Source organism: Stylophora pistillata, chromosome 3, assembly GCF_964205215.1.
Source record: "Stylophora pistillata chromosome 3, jaStyPist1.2, whole genome shotgun sequence".
Classification (NCBI taxonomy): Eukaryota; Metazoa; Cnidaria; class Anthozoa; order Scleractinia; family Pocilloporidae; genus Stylophora; species Stylophora pistillata.
Genome location: NC_142521.1, coordinates 27640291 through 27657391, shown reverse-complemented (window position 1 = coordinate 27657391; position 17101 = coordinate 27640291). Strand labels below are relative to the sequence as shown.

The 17101-nt window shown below is 39.1% G+C and overlaps 3 protein-coding genes across 4 annotated transcripts; 2 read left to right on the top strand and 1 right to left on the bottom strand.

Annotated features, from left to right (window-relative positions):
• Positions 1–1816: 1816 nt before the first annotated feature.
• LOC111329829 (small ribosomal subunit protein mS37) lies at positions 1817–4113 on the bottom strand. Of its 2 annotated transcripts, XM_088754825.1 has the most exons (4): positions 3913–4113; positions 3671–3786; positions 3087–3180; positions 1817–2495 (listed from the first exon to the last, which is right to left on the bottom strand). In XM_088754825.1, exons 1-4 carry the CDS (start codon positions 4031–4033, stop codon positions 2437–2439), a joined length of 390 nt encoding a protein of 129 aa, XP_088610951.1. In that variant the 5' UTR covers positions 4034–4113; the 3' UTR covers positions 1817–2436. The 2 variants fall into 2 exon arrangements, with proteins under 2 accessions (XP_088610951.1, XP_022790327.2); XM_022934592.2 differs by lacking the exon at positions 3087–3180.
• Positions 4114–5403: 1290 nt separating this feature from the next.
• Positions 5404–8199, top strand: LOC111328316 (acyl-coenzyme A amino acid N-acyltransferase 2). Its single transcript, XM_022932722.2, has 2 exons — positions 5404–6286; positions 6904–8199. The coding sequence occupies exons 1-2, from the start codon at positions 5677–5679 to the stop codon at positions 7692–7694; spliced, it is 1401 nt and encodes a 466-aa protein (XP_022788457.2). The 5' UTR covers positions 5404–5676; the 3' UTR covers positions 7695–8199.
• A 1125-nt stretch (positions 8200–9324) lies between these two features.
• LOC111329196 (acyl-coenzyme A thioesterase 5-like) lies at positions 9325–16693 on the top strand. The gene is made up of 3 exons (XM_088753771.1): positions 9325–9694; positions 12955–13299; positions 14439–16693. The coding sequence occupies exons 1-3, from the start codon at positions 9409–9411 to the stop codon at positions 15224–15226; spliced, it is 1419 nt and encodes a 472-aa protein (XP_088609897.1). The 5' UTR covers positions 9325–9408; the 3' UTR covers positions 15227–16693.
• The last annotated feature ends 408 nt before the right edge of the window (positions 16694–17101 follow it).

Genomic DNA, 17101 nt, shown 5'->3' with positions numbered 1-17101 from the left:
CGAATTTTTCCCCCGTAGTTACTGCAATTCTCGCCTCTATTCAGCGGTCATCTCTGTTTAGCGGTCATGGTGAACTTTTGAGTGAACCACTCAAATAGAACTAGGATTAATCTTTCAAGCAAGATTTAATGCATGTTTCGTTCCGAAACCAATGTTAGGAGTATTTTTTGGGCGTTATTTGTACATAAAGTGCTCACTTATTGCATAAAATGGCATTTTTACCTTTTTTATATTACCCCTACGTGGAACCTGTATTAAGAGCAAGGGCGTAGCCAGGGGGGGTCCTGGGGTGCCCGTGACCCCCCTTGGTAGGCCTTCTTTTGAGCAAACAACCTACAATATTCAGGTGGTGAAAACGCCTTGACAATATCTTGGCCTGCCCACTATACTCTCACTGCTCATCCCAAAACTGTAACATTAAGTAAAATATGCACGGCGTGGTATGCTTGTCAAACAGGATCAAAATGTCGAAGACAGAATTTATGTATTGAGTTGCCATATTTATGTCCAAATTTCAATATATATATATTCAAAGAGCAATATTTACCTCCAAAAACTGCAATATATATGTCCCAATGGTATAATTTATTCTTCTGAGTTATTTTCTCGATTTATATATTTCTTTCGTGTCGATATAAATATTTCACCCATGTACCCAGTATTTCGACAAATATATTTTTTTATTTTAAGTGAGTTATGTAATTCAACTTTGGAATGTCTCTATTGGTCATCTAAGTACCTAATGAATGTCCGCTATCACGTGAGCCCGAATTTTAAGAACAGCATGGCGGCCAACTGGCTTCCGAACGTAAATGGTTTTTTATTTCGCTGGTGAATGTCATGCGAGGGGCAAGAAATCACTTGTCCACCAACCAAGTTGACAGTGCAGAGTTCTGGTGTCGAAGACTTAATCAATATGAACGAACTTTGAGGTTGTTGTCAGCCAGAGTGGAGGAATCGCTCCCCGGTCAAACTACCTTTGTTCGAGATTTGAAGATCTTAATACTTGCTGCACCGTAGTTCATTTGTGGATTGAAGCTTGTGGTGATTTGAGGCTGGAGATGGCAACTCTCATCGTTAGCAGGGACCGCAAACGCACCGATTTACGCTATTTATATTGTTTTGTTTTATCCAAGTTTTGTTTTTCTTGTATTGTTAAACCTTAAACTGTATATAAATTATTTAAATTTTATTCTTTGTAATTAGCCCTCCTAGTATAGCTATTACTGTTTTAGGAGCATCTCGATTAAAGATTAAAGCCATGCTGTTCTTTATTCGCGCTCACGTGATAGCGGACATTTCATTAGCTACTTAGATGACGCATAGAGAGATTCCAAAGTTGAATTACATAACGCACTTAACATAAAAAATATATTTGTCGAAATACTGGGTGAAATATTTATATCGACACGAAAGAAATATATAAATCGAGAAAATAACTCAGAAGAATAAATTATACCATTTGAACATATATATTACAGTTTTTGGAGGTAAATATTGCTCTTTGAATATATATATTGAAATTTGGACATAAATATGGCAACTCAATATATAAATTCTGTCTTCGACATTTTGATCCTGTTTGACAAGCATGGCGTGTAGGTCGACATGACAATCTTGTGAGTAGCCTCTGTGACCCCCTCTTTGAAAAATCCTGGCTACGCCCCTGAAGAGGTCCACCTGTAGTAAGCTGTCACCCTGCCATTCCCTGTGGGTGACCACTTAAAACAGGTTTGACTGTACTGTCTGTCTGTCTGTTAGAAAATGTCTCCAATTTGACTCACCTGCACATTTTTACAGATATCATATGAACTGGTAGATTACACAATATTTTGTATTTCTTCAGCCTCTTTAAATCCGCACAAAAAGTTCTTTTAAAGTTGAATTGTGTATCTCTCACATTTACATCTTACAAGCAGTACAAATTCATGTAAAGTACGGATTGTCAAAAGAGTGTTAAACATATTAGAGCCTCTGTGTGATTCTGTATGACTGCATCTCCATTTTCTGTGATTGATCATGATACAGAGTTGATTGATCCAAAGACAAAGTTGATTGATCCAAAGACAAAGTTGATCAGCTCTTTTGACAAAGGTGTAAAGACTTGAACCATCTCATCACTCTGTGAGTCACCTCAACCTCTTAATCAGTAATAAAAGCCATGCCAAAAGTAACTTGTCCCCCCACATTTTTGTGCTATCCAGCCAGTTCACATCTCCTTGTGATGTTTACCTTATAAATTAAAAGACTTCATCAAAAATCACTCTTAATTTATAAAGAGCCTGGTCAATTGCAGAACATGGAAATCCACAGATTACTGTGGCAGTCTCTTCTGAGGGCTCCTTGTCAGCTCTGTTCTATCCCTAGTCTGTTTTTTCCCCAGTATAGGTGTCAAACTCATGACTCTGCCTTTTCTTTATATGAGGAGTGTGTCTCTTAAGTGTAGCATTTATTTCCTCTATGGTCCAGGCAGAGGAAGATTTTTGTGTGCCTGTCTGCAAACAAAAAACAAAAAAAGTAAAAACATACAATGCTATGCAAAAACTACTAATAACAATTAAAATGAAAGCATATTCTGGTTAAAAATCATTCAAAAATGTAGACTTCTGGCTTCCAATCTTAGACCTTTGTAAACTAAAATGTCAAAATACTTTTTTACATTTTAGTTGGTTTCTGGTAATTCTTCTCTTTTTAATTATTATTTAAATCAGGTTACTTGGTTAAGTGGAATAAATTCCTCTTTTCTCAGCAGTGCGGGGAAGGAGAAAGTTGAAGTTATACCATGATAAGCTTTGCTTATGATCAGTGCATGCAATATACTTGTGATGCAATTTGATGCATGCTATCTATGCTCCACCTATGCATTTGTATTGATCTCTGTGAAAGTGAAGCATAGCATGAAATCAATTGTTGCTGCTGTCATGTGTTGCAAGCAAAGAAAATATCATTGCAGTTGCAGTTACAAGCAATTACAGATATGAAGCCTGAGAAATTTAGACTTCAATAGGATTTAAACAAGATATCAGTTGGGCTCTAATTCCAACTGAGCTACCAAGCCACAAATACATGCAGGCATGTAAACCTACCATAGATGCAATACCAATGATTTAAATGATCTAGTAATGTTAAAACAATCATCTCACTGCCTGAGGAAATCAATGAATATTGAGTTTCCAAGTCCTAAAACAGAAATTGGCAGGCTGACTTTTAGGCATAGAGCTGCCATTGCATGGAATTCACTTCCTGATTCAATAAAAAAAGTCTTCTAGCTTAGAATTCTTTGGGGGATGAATGATTAATTTCATTGGTTTTATTTCCCCAAGCCATGGAGCCAAATTGGAATTATAACATATCCAAAATGGCCTATTGAAATGTCAGAATGCTTATTAGAAGTGATGGCATTGTGAAACAAACAACAGTCCTTCAATTCTATTTCCATAAACAATAAAAATTCCACAGAAGTGTAAATGTTCCAAAGGAGGGCAGAGATGTAAAAAGGCGTTCTTCAAAGTGAATATTTTTCAAGTCAACTTCTTTTTCAGTTATACTGCAAGAAGTTTGGGATGAAGTAAAATCTTGGTAAGGGTCAGGAACTAGTTTAAAAAGTTTGCAAAGCAATTTTTTATTTGTCTTATTTACTATCTGAAACCGAGATAATCATCAAAAATACCTGACTAGAAAGACAGTCGAGAAACAAACTGATTTCTTCTTGGCAGTGGGTGTCGATAAATCCGTTGCTTTTCCAGCATGCCATGAGCTTGAACATCTCATTCATACAACTTCCCTCTAGAACATCACAATATGAAATAAATTAAACGTACCATAACTACCAAAGTAAAAAAAAAATTTCCAAGGAATCGAACAGCTCGGAAAGCTAGATATCGCTTGACTTTTTGTTTAACTTCACCTTACCTCCAAGAGTTCGGGGTTTGGGAACCATATGTGGACGAAGTTTCGTCGGAACCTTGCCTCTTTTGACTCCATAGATAAGAAGAGGTTTCCTACCTTGAGCAATTGTTGTAAGATTTACCATGATTGTAAAAAAATTGATGTCAAAGTCGCTATTGGTCGAAGCGTGCTTTGGCCGCCATGTTGAATATTTCGTAATGACCAGACCCCTCGCGCGCTAAATCGATCCCAGAGCCACTCTGATTCTCTTAGTCATTTTCGTATGAGTCCCTGATCCCATCCCTTATCCCGCACGAGAGTGACAAAATAAAGGTTCCTCCTTACAATATCAATACAGAATCAAGCCGGCAAGTATTGAGGAGGACTGTTTTATTTTTCAACAAATACCTAGAAGCACCTAATGGTGGGTAGAAGGGAAAGTTGATGTATTTAGACTAATACATCTTAGGCGGAGAAAAAGACACACAGACCCGTTCGCGTTCACTCTTTGATCTTTAACAGTTTTGTGGGTTCTTTCCGCAAACATAAAAAAATAAAAAAATTTAAAAAATTAAAATATCTGAAATTGCACATTAGAATATCCGGTTGTATAAGTTTTGAAAAATGGAGTTTACAATTAAGGACGACCGCTCTATCTCCCATCTCTCGAGAGAGAGGGGGGAGGAGAGGGAGAGGCCTTCTGTTGTGTCACGGGCTGAGTCTCGCCTAAAATTACCTGATACCCCCATAGGGTTCTGTAATGGTCTTATGATGCTTGTCACTGGCATTTAAAGTATTACTGGTGTCGCGTTACCGGCGCCGCAGACACGTGGTGTTGTGCACTAGAGTTCGCCAGGTCAGCCACCGTGAAGTATGAGGATAGGCAGCAAGATTTCAAATTATTTTATTCATACAGCACATGCGGTGAAAACTAAAAAAATATACAGTGTCTTGAAATAATAAAAAAAAAAAAAACAAAAAAGTTACAGAAGGAACAAAAGCTCAATTAAAAAGATCGCAACAAGCATGACTTGCATTGGATTTGTCTCCAGCTCCGGGAAACAAAAACGTTCTCAAAAACTCTGAACTCCGTTAAGTTTACTTCTTGCTGTATGATTATCTACTGAAAACTGAACTAAGAGCTCATGACAAGGAAATTTAGCTAACGTTTTAACGTAGAGAAAATAAAAAAGTAACAATGGTTTTTACTGCCGGCCACAAACGGAAATTCTTTTATTAACGAATAAATGTCAGGTTCTAAGTGTTAAAAATGACAGTTCATCTCCGTAAACGTGACAACTGGCAGTCAATATTCTATCGTCCCTCCTTTTCACTCTGTTCGTGACGACTGATTCCCCCCTCCATTCCCCCTGAAAAGCACGTGGCTCCACCAAATTTCCCCCTCCCTCCTTCCCTCCCCCCGCAGGCGACAAATAATGACTGGTCATTAATGAGTCACGTTTAAATTAAACGGAAATGAGGTGGGTTACTTTCAAGCTACCGATATTTGAGCGATATGCTTTTTAAAGACGATTGATTGATGACTGATTATCGACTGACTGTCATTCAGATATCACAAGATAGTCATCCTTAATATCGAACGTGACGTAATTGCAAAATCTTACATGCATTTCGAAGCGTCTCGTGTCAGTCTTATTACAAAACTTTCACAATCTTTCTCGGAAGCGATCGTTTAGTTTGATCGTGTACGTGGGTGAAGTTCTATGTAGGCGAACAATCTTTTCTCAATTTCTCCCTTCAAAATTTCAGAGGAAGAAGCTAAACGTCATGGAAAACTTGAATAGTTTAGAAATTTCACCTCAGCCGGAAAACATCACCCAGACAGAAGATTTGGATGCCTTTGACTCCAACATTGTCGAATGTCAATCCAAACTCAATCCCCATTTTCTGGTGAATCCAATGCAATCTTTAATCGACGAAAAGATCAGCATCGTAGTCAAAGGTCTCACCCCTGGGCAGCGAATCACATTGAAGGCAAAACTGACGGGAGATTCCAAAGAAGAATTTGAATCTTCCGGCCATTTTATCGCGGATGGAGCAGGAAGTGTTTGTACTGCGGAAACTCCATCTTTATCTGGAACATACACTGGTGTCGATTCTATGGGCCTACTGTGGAGCATGAAACTTTTGCCTGGACAAAGGAAAGGACAACGGCTAAGCAAGAAGAACGTCACTAAACCTTATTACATTCATCTACTTTTATTTAATGGCCATGTAGAGGATTGTACCGGTAACGAAGTCCGCAAAGACTTGCAGCCGATCTGTAGCGTGACATTCGAGAGGTGGTACATGAGTGAGGGTGTGCGAAGAATTCCTGTTAGGAATGGAAGGTTGCGAGGCACTTTATTTTTACCTCCAGGAAAAGGACCGTTTCCAGGTGAGTTGTAGAGACTGTTTCTTATTTACAGCCTTCTTTGACTTCGAGGAGGAATCCTCTAAGGGAATTCACGCGTGGGCCTTTTTCGGGACACCGCACAGCTTTTGAGGAAGGATCGTTGCGTGACGTACTAAAACAATGACATCATAGGATATCATACGAAATTCGCAAAAATAAAATGGTTGCGTTATGAATAAGCAGCTGTCAAACAGAAAAAGATTCGGATCTCAACGGGCTTAAACCACGAGAGGGTCAGGTGAATTTTAATCTTCCATCACATGACCAATGCCACTGTTAACTGTGCGTGGTACCTGAGGAGTTCCTATTTAAGACACAAGGAAAATTCTGGTGTCAAATCGACGAAGAGACTCAAAGAAGTGGATATAAGTGGCAGGTTGTGAGAGACACAACAATTTTGCACAACTTATTATTTTTTTCCAGTTGACAAGTTTTCTAGGAGGGCGGGGGGGAAGGTGGTAATTTGACTTTAAAAAATTGTTTTGTACACATGTGGTAGAAATGACGATCTCTCCTTCTGCTATATTGTGTAACAATAATAAACAACGGTTGCAAGGGTGGAACTAATACCCTCTCATCCTCTTTCTCTCTCTTTCTAGGTATTATTGACTTGTTCGGCACGATTGGAGGTTTAGTAGAGTTTAAGGCCTCCCTGTTGGCATCTCATGGCTTTGCAGCCTTAGCCCTAGCGTACTTCGCGTACGATGACTTGCCGAAGGTAGCGACAGAACTTGAGTTAGAATACTTCTTCGAGGCCTGTGATTGGATGCTGGCGCATCCTGACGTCATGTCACGCGGTCTGGGAGTGATGGGCGTTTCTAAAGGTTCGGAGTTAGCTCTCATTTTAGCAGCACATCGCAAAGAAGTAACCGCAGTTGTGGGTGTCTCTCCTGCGCATGCTCTCATAGCTTTTCCGCTGAAATGCAGAGGGGAGCCGTTGGCCTTCCTAAAATTTAAACCGGATCTCGTCAAACTGTCTGAGAATGGAGCGATGATCTTTAAAGAATCATATCCGCCGGATATGACTGATGGTCCGGGACGTGCTGCTACCATCGAAGTTGAGAAAATTCAGGGGGATATACTGCTCATATGCGGGGCTGATGACCAGAATTGGAAGGCACAGGAAATGGCAGGCAAAATCCGCTCCAGATTGCGCAAGTATGGAAAAGAATCTCGTTGTACAATTCATAGTTATCCCGGTACGGGACATTTGATAGAGCCTCCTTACACACCCACGTGTCATCTTTCGTATCATAAGTCGTTCAGGATGTGTTGTGAATGGGGCGGTGAACCACGACAGCAAGCATTTGCCCAGGAAGATTCCTGGAAACATATCTTAAACTTCTTCGCCGATAACCTGTCATTGAAGAATAAGAAAAGTCGATTGTAGTTCAAAATTTAATTTTGTAGGATTCTGGGCCGATTTGCACGGACGCTGAAACCTGTGATCAGGCGATCATTTCATTCGCTAGGTTAATAACGGAGGGTAAGCCACTGTTACGAATGATCGATAATCGACTGTTTCTTACGCTCGCCGAAGCAGTACAAGAGTTTCTTTTGTCGAGGAAAAAGTTTGTTTAACTCGTAAATGTGTAAAGGTATTGGGCATTGCAAATTATGAATGATTTAGAACCTTTAAATGCAATTAAAATGCAAGGCTCGTTGTTTCGACCTATCCCCTGGAAAAGTTTAAAATCGTATAGCGCAATATGGATGTGCTACAGCGCAACTGTCTGCTCTGACTGAGAAATAGACGCACAGAGGAGAATCAGCAGATATACACTGTTCAGCACATACACTCCCACTTAAGAATGATCGAGGTGTAAACTATAAATGACATCACCGCTGACCAATAGCTCCTTTCAAAAAAAAGTGAAGAACTTGATCCCTTTCAACTTGACTCCAATTGATAAAGATCCATACCTGAACCATCAAGTTTTGCGTGCAAAATCTCCCCCACCGCGCCCCTTCCATCGCACTTCAGTCGTCGATTTTCATGAATTGAATCAAAACCCTGTACACTGATTTGACCGTGCATGGGACGTTTTGATAGCCATCTGTAAGAGAAGCAACATGCAAGTAATGGGCTCCTTGGGACTCTTTTTCACTTTGTGCCGTGTGTGAATTTATGACACTGGCATTTTTTAACCCAAGGGGATAAGATAACTCGTCAGCTTTTGCTACGGTATATGCAACTGTGAACTTAATGATAGTTTGAGTATCTTTACCGTGTCGTGCGACCGAGACAGGGGGTTTTTACGTGACTTATTAATCCCAAAGTAAATCAGTAGTTAATACTCAACGCGTGAATTTTACAGAAAAGCCAAGCTGGGTGAGGTCGGAAGTTTTATCTTTCAAATTCGTAAAAACATTTTTTAAAGTACCCGTCACGCCTCATTCTTTGCTACCCTCGCCTTTTCAACGAGGAGTCGAAAGTATATCAATGCAGCATAAACAAACTATTCGTATTCATCCTGTGCCTGCTGACCACTGCACCTTGATGTAGTTAAACGTGATGTTCCAAGCCATGGTCTATTTGGCGACAATACTGCTAACATGTACAAGGAGCCGAAATGACCCTGTGCTCCACACTGTCATTAAGGATAGGCAGATACTGTTTTTCCAAATCGATATGATACCGAGTACGATACTGACGTTTTTCTTGGATATAGATATCGAAGAAATGGTAAAGTCATGTGATTTGATTTACGAAATATAGGGTTATCTTACATTGTTTAAGTCCTCTATTGACTCTATGAAAGGGTCAATAAGACATAAGACAGTCAAAAATTTCAAATTGGATTAAGGACTTACTTAAGTCGAAACTCATGGTCGTCAAAGAGTTCACTCTTGAAGCGCTCACAGGCCACTAAGACTGGTTTACAAGCGGTGGTCAAACGGTGGTCATTGTCCAATCTCGAGCCCAGAGTCTTTTACACTCCTTGTCAGCGGCTAGTAGCCGGCGTGAGACAAAGCGCGGGCAGGTCACATGCAGTATCGAAAGCACCAATACTGTATCGATATTTTCCGATGTGATCTTGGTATCATCCGTATCGAATCGGTCGGTATCGTTATCGGCATCGGCACACCTTACTTAAGGCGAAATGTGTATCTATTCTGCTAGTCATTTACAGCTCGTTAAACATTCTCGATTCTTCAGGAGGTTTAAAACTTGCAGCAAGGTTATTCAACGCTGGATGTCGATATTGTCGAACTCTGGCATGACTCCAAAGATATCTGTCAGTCCTCGTGTGTCACTTATGGACCGCAAGGTCGAGGTGCGCTTAGCTGGACTTAAAGCTGGCCAACCTGTCACACTGCATGCCTCAGTTGTGGGTGATGCGAACGAAATATTCGAATCTCATGCACATTATGTGGCTGACGAAGAAGGTAAATATCTGTTAATTTTTCCTGAACCTTCAGTATTTGGATTATTTTGCGGGTCTAGAGGGTCCAACGAAGTCAAGGTACCGCGAAAAATAAGGCTTCGACCGATATGCGTTGAGAAAAAGTGATTTCTCCGAAAACATCGAGCTCCTTCCGAACGTTCAATATCAAGATATTGTGAACTACTTACAAAAACCCAAATGAAGTTGTTGTGTACGCCAGAGTTAGTCACGGTAGTGTATTTTTTTTCTCTGATGACCTCGGAGAGAAGCAAACAGAGCGAAATAAAGGACTCATTTTTTATCGACCTCGGCTAACAACTCTTGTTTTGCTAGGTAATTTGGTTATTTCAACTAAGTTGAAATTGTAAATTGGCCATCGTAGAGTTAAAAAGCTGACGTTTCAAGCGTTAGCCCTTTGTCAGAGCTATCTAGTTGATCTTGACACGACAGCTGCAAGTTCAGAAGACATATCACTCATAGGATTCACATTAGCGAGTGATATGGCACATTTGAAGGATCTAAATTTTGGATTTAGAATTAAGACTCTTTATGTACCCTCACTTGGTGAATCGCTCACTGAGCCCGGGACATCCCACTTTGAAAATGTTTTCTGGCAGAAAAATGTGGAACTGTAATTGCTTCCCATTGCTATTGCATGGCAGGGTTAAAGGGTGGTCTCAGTTTGGGGCAGAGCTTTTTGCTGTGGAGGGCTGGTGTTAGAATTAGAGATTCTACCACATGCACACAGGAAAAGAACAAATGGCTTAATTCTCTCCAGTCATGTCAAAGAAATCCCCCATTACCTATAAGTGAGATGGATTTTACCTCTGCCTGAAGGAAGCATGAATTGATGGTGGAGAAACAGGTTACTCCTATGCCTAGTAGATCTAACCCTGGGATCCAAACAACCACGACACCCGCCCCAACCCCAGAAGAGCAGAAAACTACTTTTAGAAGTATTTCTGGCTGTACAGGAAAACCAGCAGTCTTGTCCCTTGTCGCACCTTTAAATGAACAGTATACTTGTAAAGAAATTGATAATTGGTACCCAAGCCCTTGCCAACAGCTTTGTTTTTTAAGAGAAGAGTGTTTGCAGTTAGACTACATAGAGTTGTTACAGCAGTGTCAACAAATATTGCTTGAGATTACACCTGACGAGTGTCAAGCAATAGAAGCTTCAACCAGAAAGCAGTCACAAAATAAAGTTTGATACCAAATGGCAGGCAGGCAGGTCATATTACTGCTTCCAATCTAAAAACTGCTTGCAAAACGAATACCGCTAAGCCTGCTAAGAGTCTTGTCAAGTCCATATGCTACCCTGAAGCCCATAAGTTTTCAACTGCAGCCACATGGTGTGGTTGTGAAAACGAGGGTAGGGCTCTCAAAGCTTACCAGATAGATATGAATCAATTCCATGAGTCTTTGACAATTTCTGACAGTGGTCTCAATATTGATCCAAGGTGGTCATACTTAGGAGCTTCTCTTGATGGGATTATTGACTGCAAATGCTGTGGGATGGGTGTGTGTGAAATAAAATGTCTATATGTGCACAAGGATTCTACAATCGCTGAGGCTGCTGGCCAAAACAACTTTTGTTTAAAGAAAGATGAGTTTGGTAAAGTTCATCTTGACAAAAGTCCTGCCTACTACCAAGTTCAGGCCCAGATCTTTATCTGTGGGGATGAATATTTGTGATTTTGTGGTGTGAACAAAAATGAATCTCTGTGCTGAAATTCTTCCTGACCAAGAGTTTTGGGAAGATGCACTCTCTGTTTCTTCTGATTTATTGAGCAAGTGCATTTTGCCTAAAATTGTAGGGAAGTAATATACATGCCCAGGGTGTGAAGCTCTAACCATTCCATCTTCATCGACATCATCCAGTGATGAAGAAGAGGAAGGGCTGTGGTGCTATTGTCAACAAGATTTGGAGGACAGCACATTAATTGGCTGTGACAATGATTTGTTCAAGATAAAATGGAATCATATGTCATGCTTGAAGTTGAAAGAAGAGCCTTTAGGAGACTAGATCTGTCCAACTTTTTAAAGAAAAAATTAACTGAGCAATCATGATTGAAATGTCATTGTTATTCAATCGTACCACGACCACCAAAATATTACTTTGGGCATGCTCCTTTCTTTGTCAAAATGCTAGCTGAACTTTATGGTTGTTTGTCATATAGGTATCTATTAATGACTAGCATCTGTGACACAAACTAAACAAATGTTGCTTGTCAATGGTGTACGTTAAAGTTGTTTTTAGTCAACTTGAGAATTACTGAAGTTCTTTAATGACAACTTATGGCTAGCCTTAACTACATCTCTAAGGCCTTTAGATGAAAAATTGTGCATAAAGTACCTGGAATCAAACTGGCTGTAAGTTCACTTCGATCAAATGGTACAATGGACTCTGTTAAATTGGTGACTACATAGCACACTATGAGATACAATGAATATATGAAGTTCATATATTTTCATATGAAGTTCATATACAGCACACTATGGCAGCTTTGTCAATAGGAGCCAGACACTCGCCTGGTTTTGCCTTTACCAACAAAATGATACCGGCTTCCGCAAAGTATGCGCATGGTTATCCCCCAGTTTGTGTTGTTATTATCAATATCTAGAAAATACAGCATCAATCCCACAAGTACCAGTAATTAGCTGAATCTCAAACTAAACTATAGCGTATGCGCCAAGATGCTAAAATTATTAATACAAAAGAAACATACAGCCTTGAAAGCTTAAACAATAATTAATTTTCAATTGCTTGCTTGTTCATACATGTAACACAACCAAATTCAAAACAACCAAACACAACACAGAGTTGTGGCATGATAAGAGGGGAAACTAAAACTGTAAAACGATCAGCTTCTGCAAAGCACGTGGTGGTGTAGTATCAACAAAAAAAAATTTACCGTTCACACAAAATATATTACAATCCAAACTACAGCACAAGTCTTAAAATAGTCCACATTGGCATGCCTAATTACAAGTATTGACAGCTATTTAGAATGTATGACATTGACAAGTATTTGCGTAACACCTTCAACATACACTTCAGACAGCTATAAGTTACACGGATTGTTACGCGTGGTTATCCCCCAACATGGCTGACCCCGGTTTTTTTAATTTATGCCGACGTCACATGCAAACAAAGAATATGATATTGTTTTCTTGCATCTTACCTTAATTGAAGCTTTTAAATTACATCATTCAAAACTTGGATGTAGTATGTGTTACCACTTTTATTTCACTCCTAAGGAAAAATTGATAACTCAAATGACACTTCGCATGGTGGCTCCTATGTGGGAGTTGAACAAATGGGATTTCTGTGGAGCATGACACAGGTTCCTGGTCAGAGAAAAGGACTGCGACTTTCAAAGAAAGATGTCACAAAACCTTACTCAATTCAGCTGAACTGTTTTGATGGACATCTGTCACCAGAGGATGGATTTGTGAATAGTTTAGCTAAAAACAGTTTACATCCAATTGTGAGCTCAGAATTGGAGAAAATGTACATGGCTGAAGGAGTGAGGAGAATTCCTGTTAGAGAGGGGAGGGTACGTGGAACTTTGTTCCTACCTCCTGGAAATGGACCATTTCCAGGTCAGTGTCTTTGAAAACGCTTAAAGGGGAACTGAAGCCTAAAACTGGAATTTTTTTTTTTTTTTTTTTTTTTTTGCATTCATTTTCAGTGAGCTTCAGAAGAGTGGGATAAAGTCTTGGTGGTTAATTTTGTTCATTTCTTGTTTTTTACAAGAAAATCTGATTTAAATTTGCTTGGAGCTGTAAGATGGTAGGCTCAAAAAAGGTCAGTAGTAGTCAAATACCATGTCACTGGTGGAGAACTAACTTGAGAAGGCCGCATACCATATTTCATTTTTGAATTTGATTCCCATTACAAGCCATGCAACTTCAATGACTCCGCAACCATACCAAATTTCTTAAGGAAGGGTATGGGATTATTATTTTTCTTCCCCACCAGTAACATGGTGGCAAGCTAAAATAGCAGCTGACATTGCTTTTTTGAGCCTCTGTGCTACGAGGTCAAAATATGACACAAAACAATTTTTTCAAGGTGAAATTGGGCCCAAAGACTGATAAAATGTTCAAACATTGATAGTTGAGCCATAAGCTGCAATTTGAAAATGGTTCAATTTTAGACTACAGTTCCCCTCTTAGATGAAGAAAAGGAGGTACATATGTCACAGTTGCTACATCCTGAAAAAAAAAATGTTTAAGTTGGTGGTTTGCAATCTATTTTAATTGTACCCATCCCTTACTATCCTCAATTTTATTTGCTTATTCTTTCTATCATTTGGGATTGTGCTTACATACAAGATAATCTCATTGTTTTTCCAAAGCATTTCCTCCTTAAACTCTAACATCAGTATGCATATTGTCCATACTGTTCTCTATATATTTCCTAAGATGCTGACAAGGAAAATTTGCTTAACGATCAGGAGTTTCATAATGATCATTTCCTTTATTCTTGCAGCCCTAATGTGTGATTCAGGGGTGATATTGTAAGGAGAAATAAGATGTTAGTCACTTGTAGTGGTTTAAGGGTTTAGGGCAAAGTCAAAAGTTGCATTATTTTTACAAGAAAATTTAACATTCTAATTTTCTTTTGTATGGGAGTTTACGGTAGCTTTACAAATGAACAGATTTTTTGTTACTCTTGGCTACTCCCAAATAAACATGAGAGTAGACACCAACTTTGCTTCTGTATTTTTGTTTATCAGGAGTCATTGATATGTTTGGAACAGCTGGGGGCTTGATAGAATTCAAAGCCTCCCTTCTGGCATCACATGGGTTTGCTGTCCTTGCACTGGCATACTTTGCATATGACGACCTACCAAAGTATCTTCCTTTCTGTGAGTTGGAATACTTTGAAGAAGCTGCTGACTGGCTTGTGAAACATCCTGCTGTTGTACACCATGGAATTGGTGTCATGGGTGTGTCAAAGGGGGGAGAAATAGCATTGATGATGGCTGCACACAGAGCAGATATTGTGAAAGCAATTGTGCCAATTTCTACTTGTTTGGTAATAAATGCCTCTGCTTTTAAGGTCAGGGATCAGTTATCAGGGATGTATTTTGATAGCTCTAAAGCAACTATGAACTCAGATGGAGGGTTTATCTTACGTGACTGCGTCCCAGTTGATGATTTCAACCAATTTGGACCTTCCTTTGTGATCCCAGTGGAGAAAATTAACTGTCCAATGCTGATCATTTGTGGCGAAGATGACCAGAATGTTCCAGCATTTGAAATGGCACAAGAAATTCATAAACGGATGAATTCCTGCAGCAAGGGTGATTTGTGTTGTGTGTTGAGTTATCCAGGCACAGGTCACCTTATTGAACCTCCACATGCCCCACACTGTTTCGCATCTTATCACAAAAGTTCTAAGGTAAACTTTGTATGGGGAGGAAATGCAAGGGACCATGCAAAAGCTCAGGAAGACTCTTGGCAGAAAATTAGAGAGTTTTTTAGCAAGAATCTTGGGCAGAGCCTTGACAGTCATCTGTAAAAACGTTTTGTGGAATGAATTTACTGCAAACAATTGTAAACATGCATGCTTGCCATCAGTGTTTTGATGTCACTTTCTCTCATGATCACATTCTGAAAGACTTATTTGACTTAAAGATCAATGTTATTAATTAACCTAAGGCTGACAAATTGTCAAAAATCTAAATTTCTAAACTGGCAGAACCTGGTATCCAGGCCACTATTTTCTTTGAATGTTCTACACAATCCTTGGTAATTTTGACATTTGTAATTCTGTAAAATTCTACATCATAGACTCCCAATCCATGATTGTTGAGCAAAATCCTCTCATCTGCAAATCTAGTCCTTCACTCATAGCTCCTCATCATCATCATCATCTTTATTTGCCTTATTTTAACTATTAAAAAATAGTTAATTACAGCGATAACAGTTGGAAGGCGAGGAGACCCAAGAAGCCACCAGGCTTATGGGAGAGCCACCTCACTTAGAATAATAAATTAAGTAAAGAAAAAGTGCTGTGAATGTGCAGCTTGGCCAATTCAGTGATTATTTAAGTAAAAACTCTTGCAATTTTGCTTTAAAGCTAAGAAAGTTTGACGAACGAGTGACAGAAATAGGGAGAGAGTTCCAAATTTTAGGACCTTCGTAGAGAATTGTAAACTGCTTGACATTTATACAGCACAAATGCGTTCCATAATTACTGGCTGTTCTGGTACCATAGTTGTGAATTTGGATATTCCTTACATCAAGGCATTTTGAAGTAGGCATTAGACTCTACAAAAGTACGTGACTGTTCATTAAGGGCCAAAAGGTTATTATTTTGACAAGAGTAACCAGCGACATGCTATCGAGTAACCAGCAGAACTACTACAGTTGCTGGCACGTTTTTAAACCCCTGAACTAGTGTGTAATTTAGCTAGTTCAAGTAGCCACCAGTGACATTATCGATGTAGTTTTTAAAGTAAGGAAAAGAAAGACAAACAAATAGGAATAATCTTCTGGTGCCAAATGTTGAAAATGTGTAAAACACTTAAATGTTTGTCCCTTAATTTTCAGAACTGAAGTAGCAAAATTGATTCCAGGCAAGTAGAAAATCTAACCTCCAGAATTCCCCTTTAGACTGGAGCGACACGCGACTTTTGAGAACAGAACATCGCATCTGAGCAACAAAGATCCATATCTGACAGGAATAAGAGATTATTTCAAGGATTTTAAATTCGAGACTACCTCCGCCTCAACAATGCAGCATACAAATGCAGATTTTAGTGATATTTTACCTTCTCAGTAATTAATTTATCTCATAAAAAAAAATTAATTTATGTATAATTCGTAATGCACTAGTTACCAATCTTGTCAATATTTTGACATTTTATTTACATTAGGATTTTTGTCTTTAATTATAAAAACACGACCCCACAAGCTTGTAGCTTTAAATTTTTATTGTTTAAATAAAGGTCATCCATCCACTTTTGTGGTGCTTTTCTCAGTTGACAGAGTGCAGAAGTTCTCTTTTCTGTGATATTGTTCCAGAAAACTGAACAAAGGGTCTTTTTTCCCAGGGAAGGCATTGGTGACAGATGTGTATTTGGAATATCAAGACTTAAGAAGGGTTCATACTCAGCCAGGAAAGGAAACTGAAAATAGGGCTAGCAAAACCCTGCGAGGTCTTGGTAAGAAAAAGACACTGCTATAAATACTATGCATTGGTGCTGTTCTCTATACATTTCCCAAGATGCTTAAAAGTAAATGTTTAAAAATCAAGAGCTTCTTTAGTTGGTGATCATTTCCTTTAATTTCTTCAACTTTGTGTGTCAGGGGAAATGCTTGTCACTCTTGGGAGTGAAAAGGTAAGATGAGAAATTTACCTTTTTCTAACATTTCAGGAAGGAAAGACAGT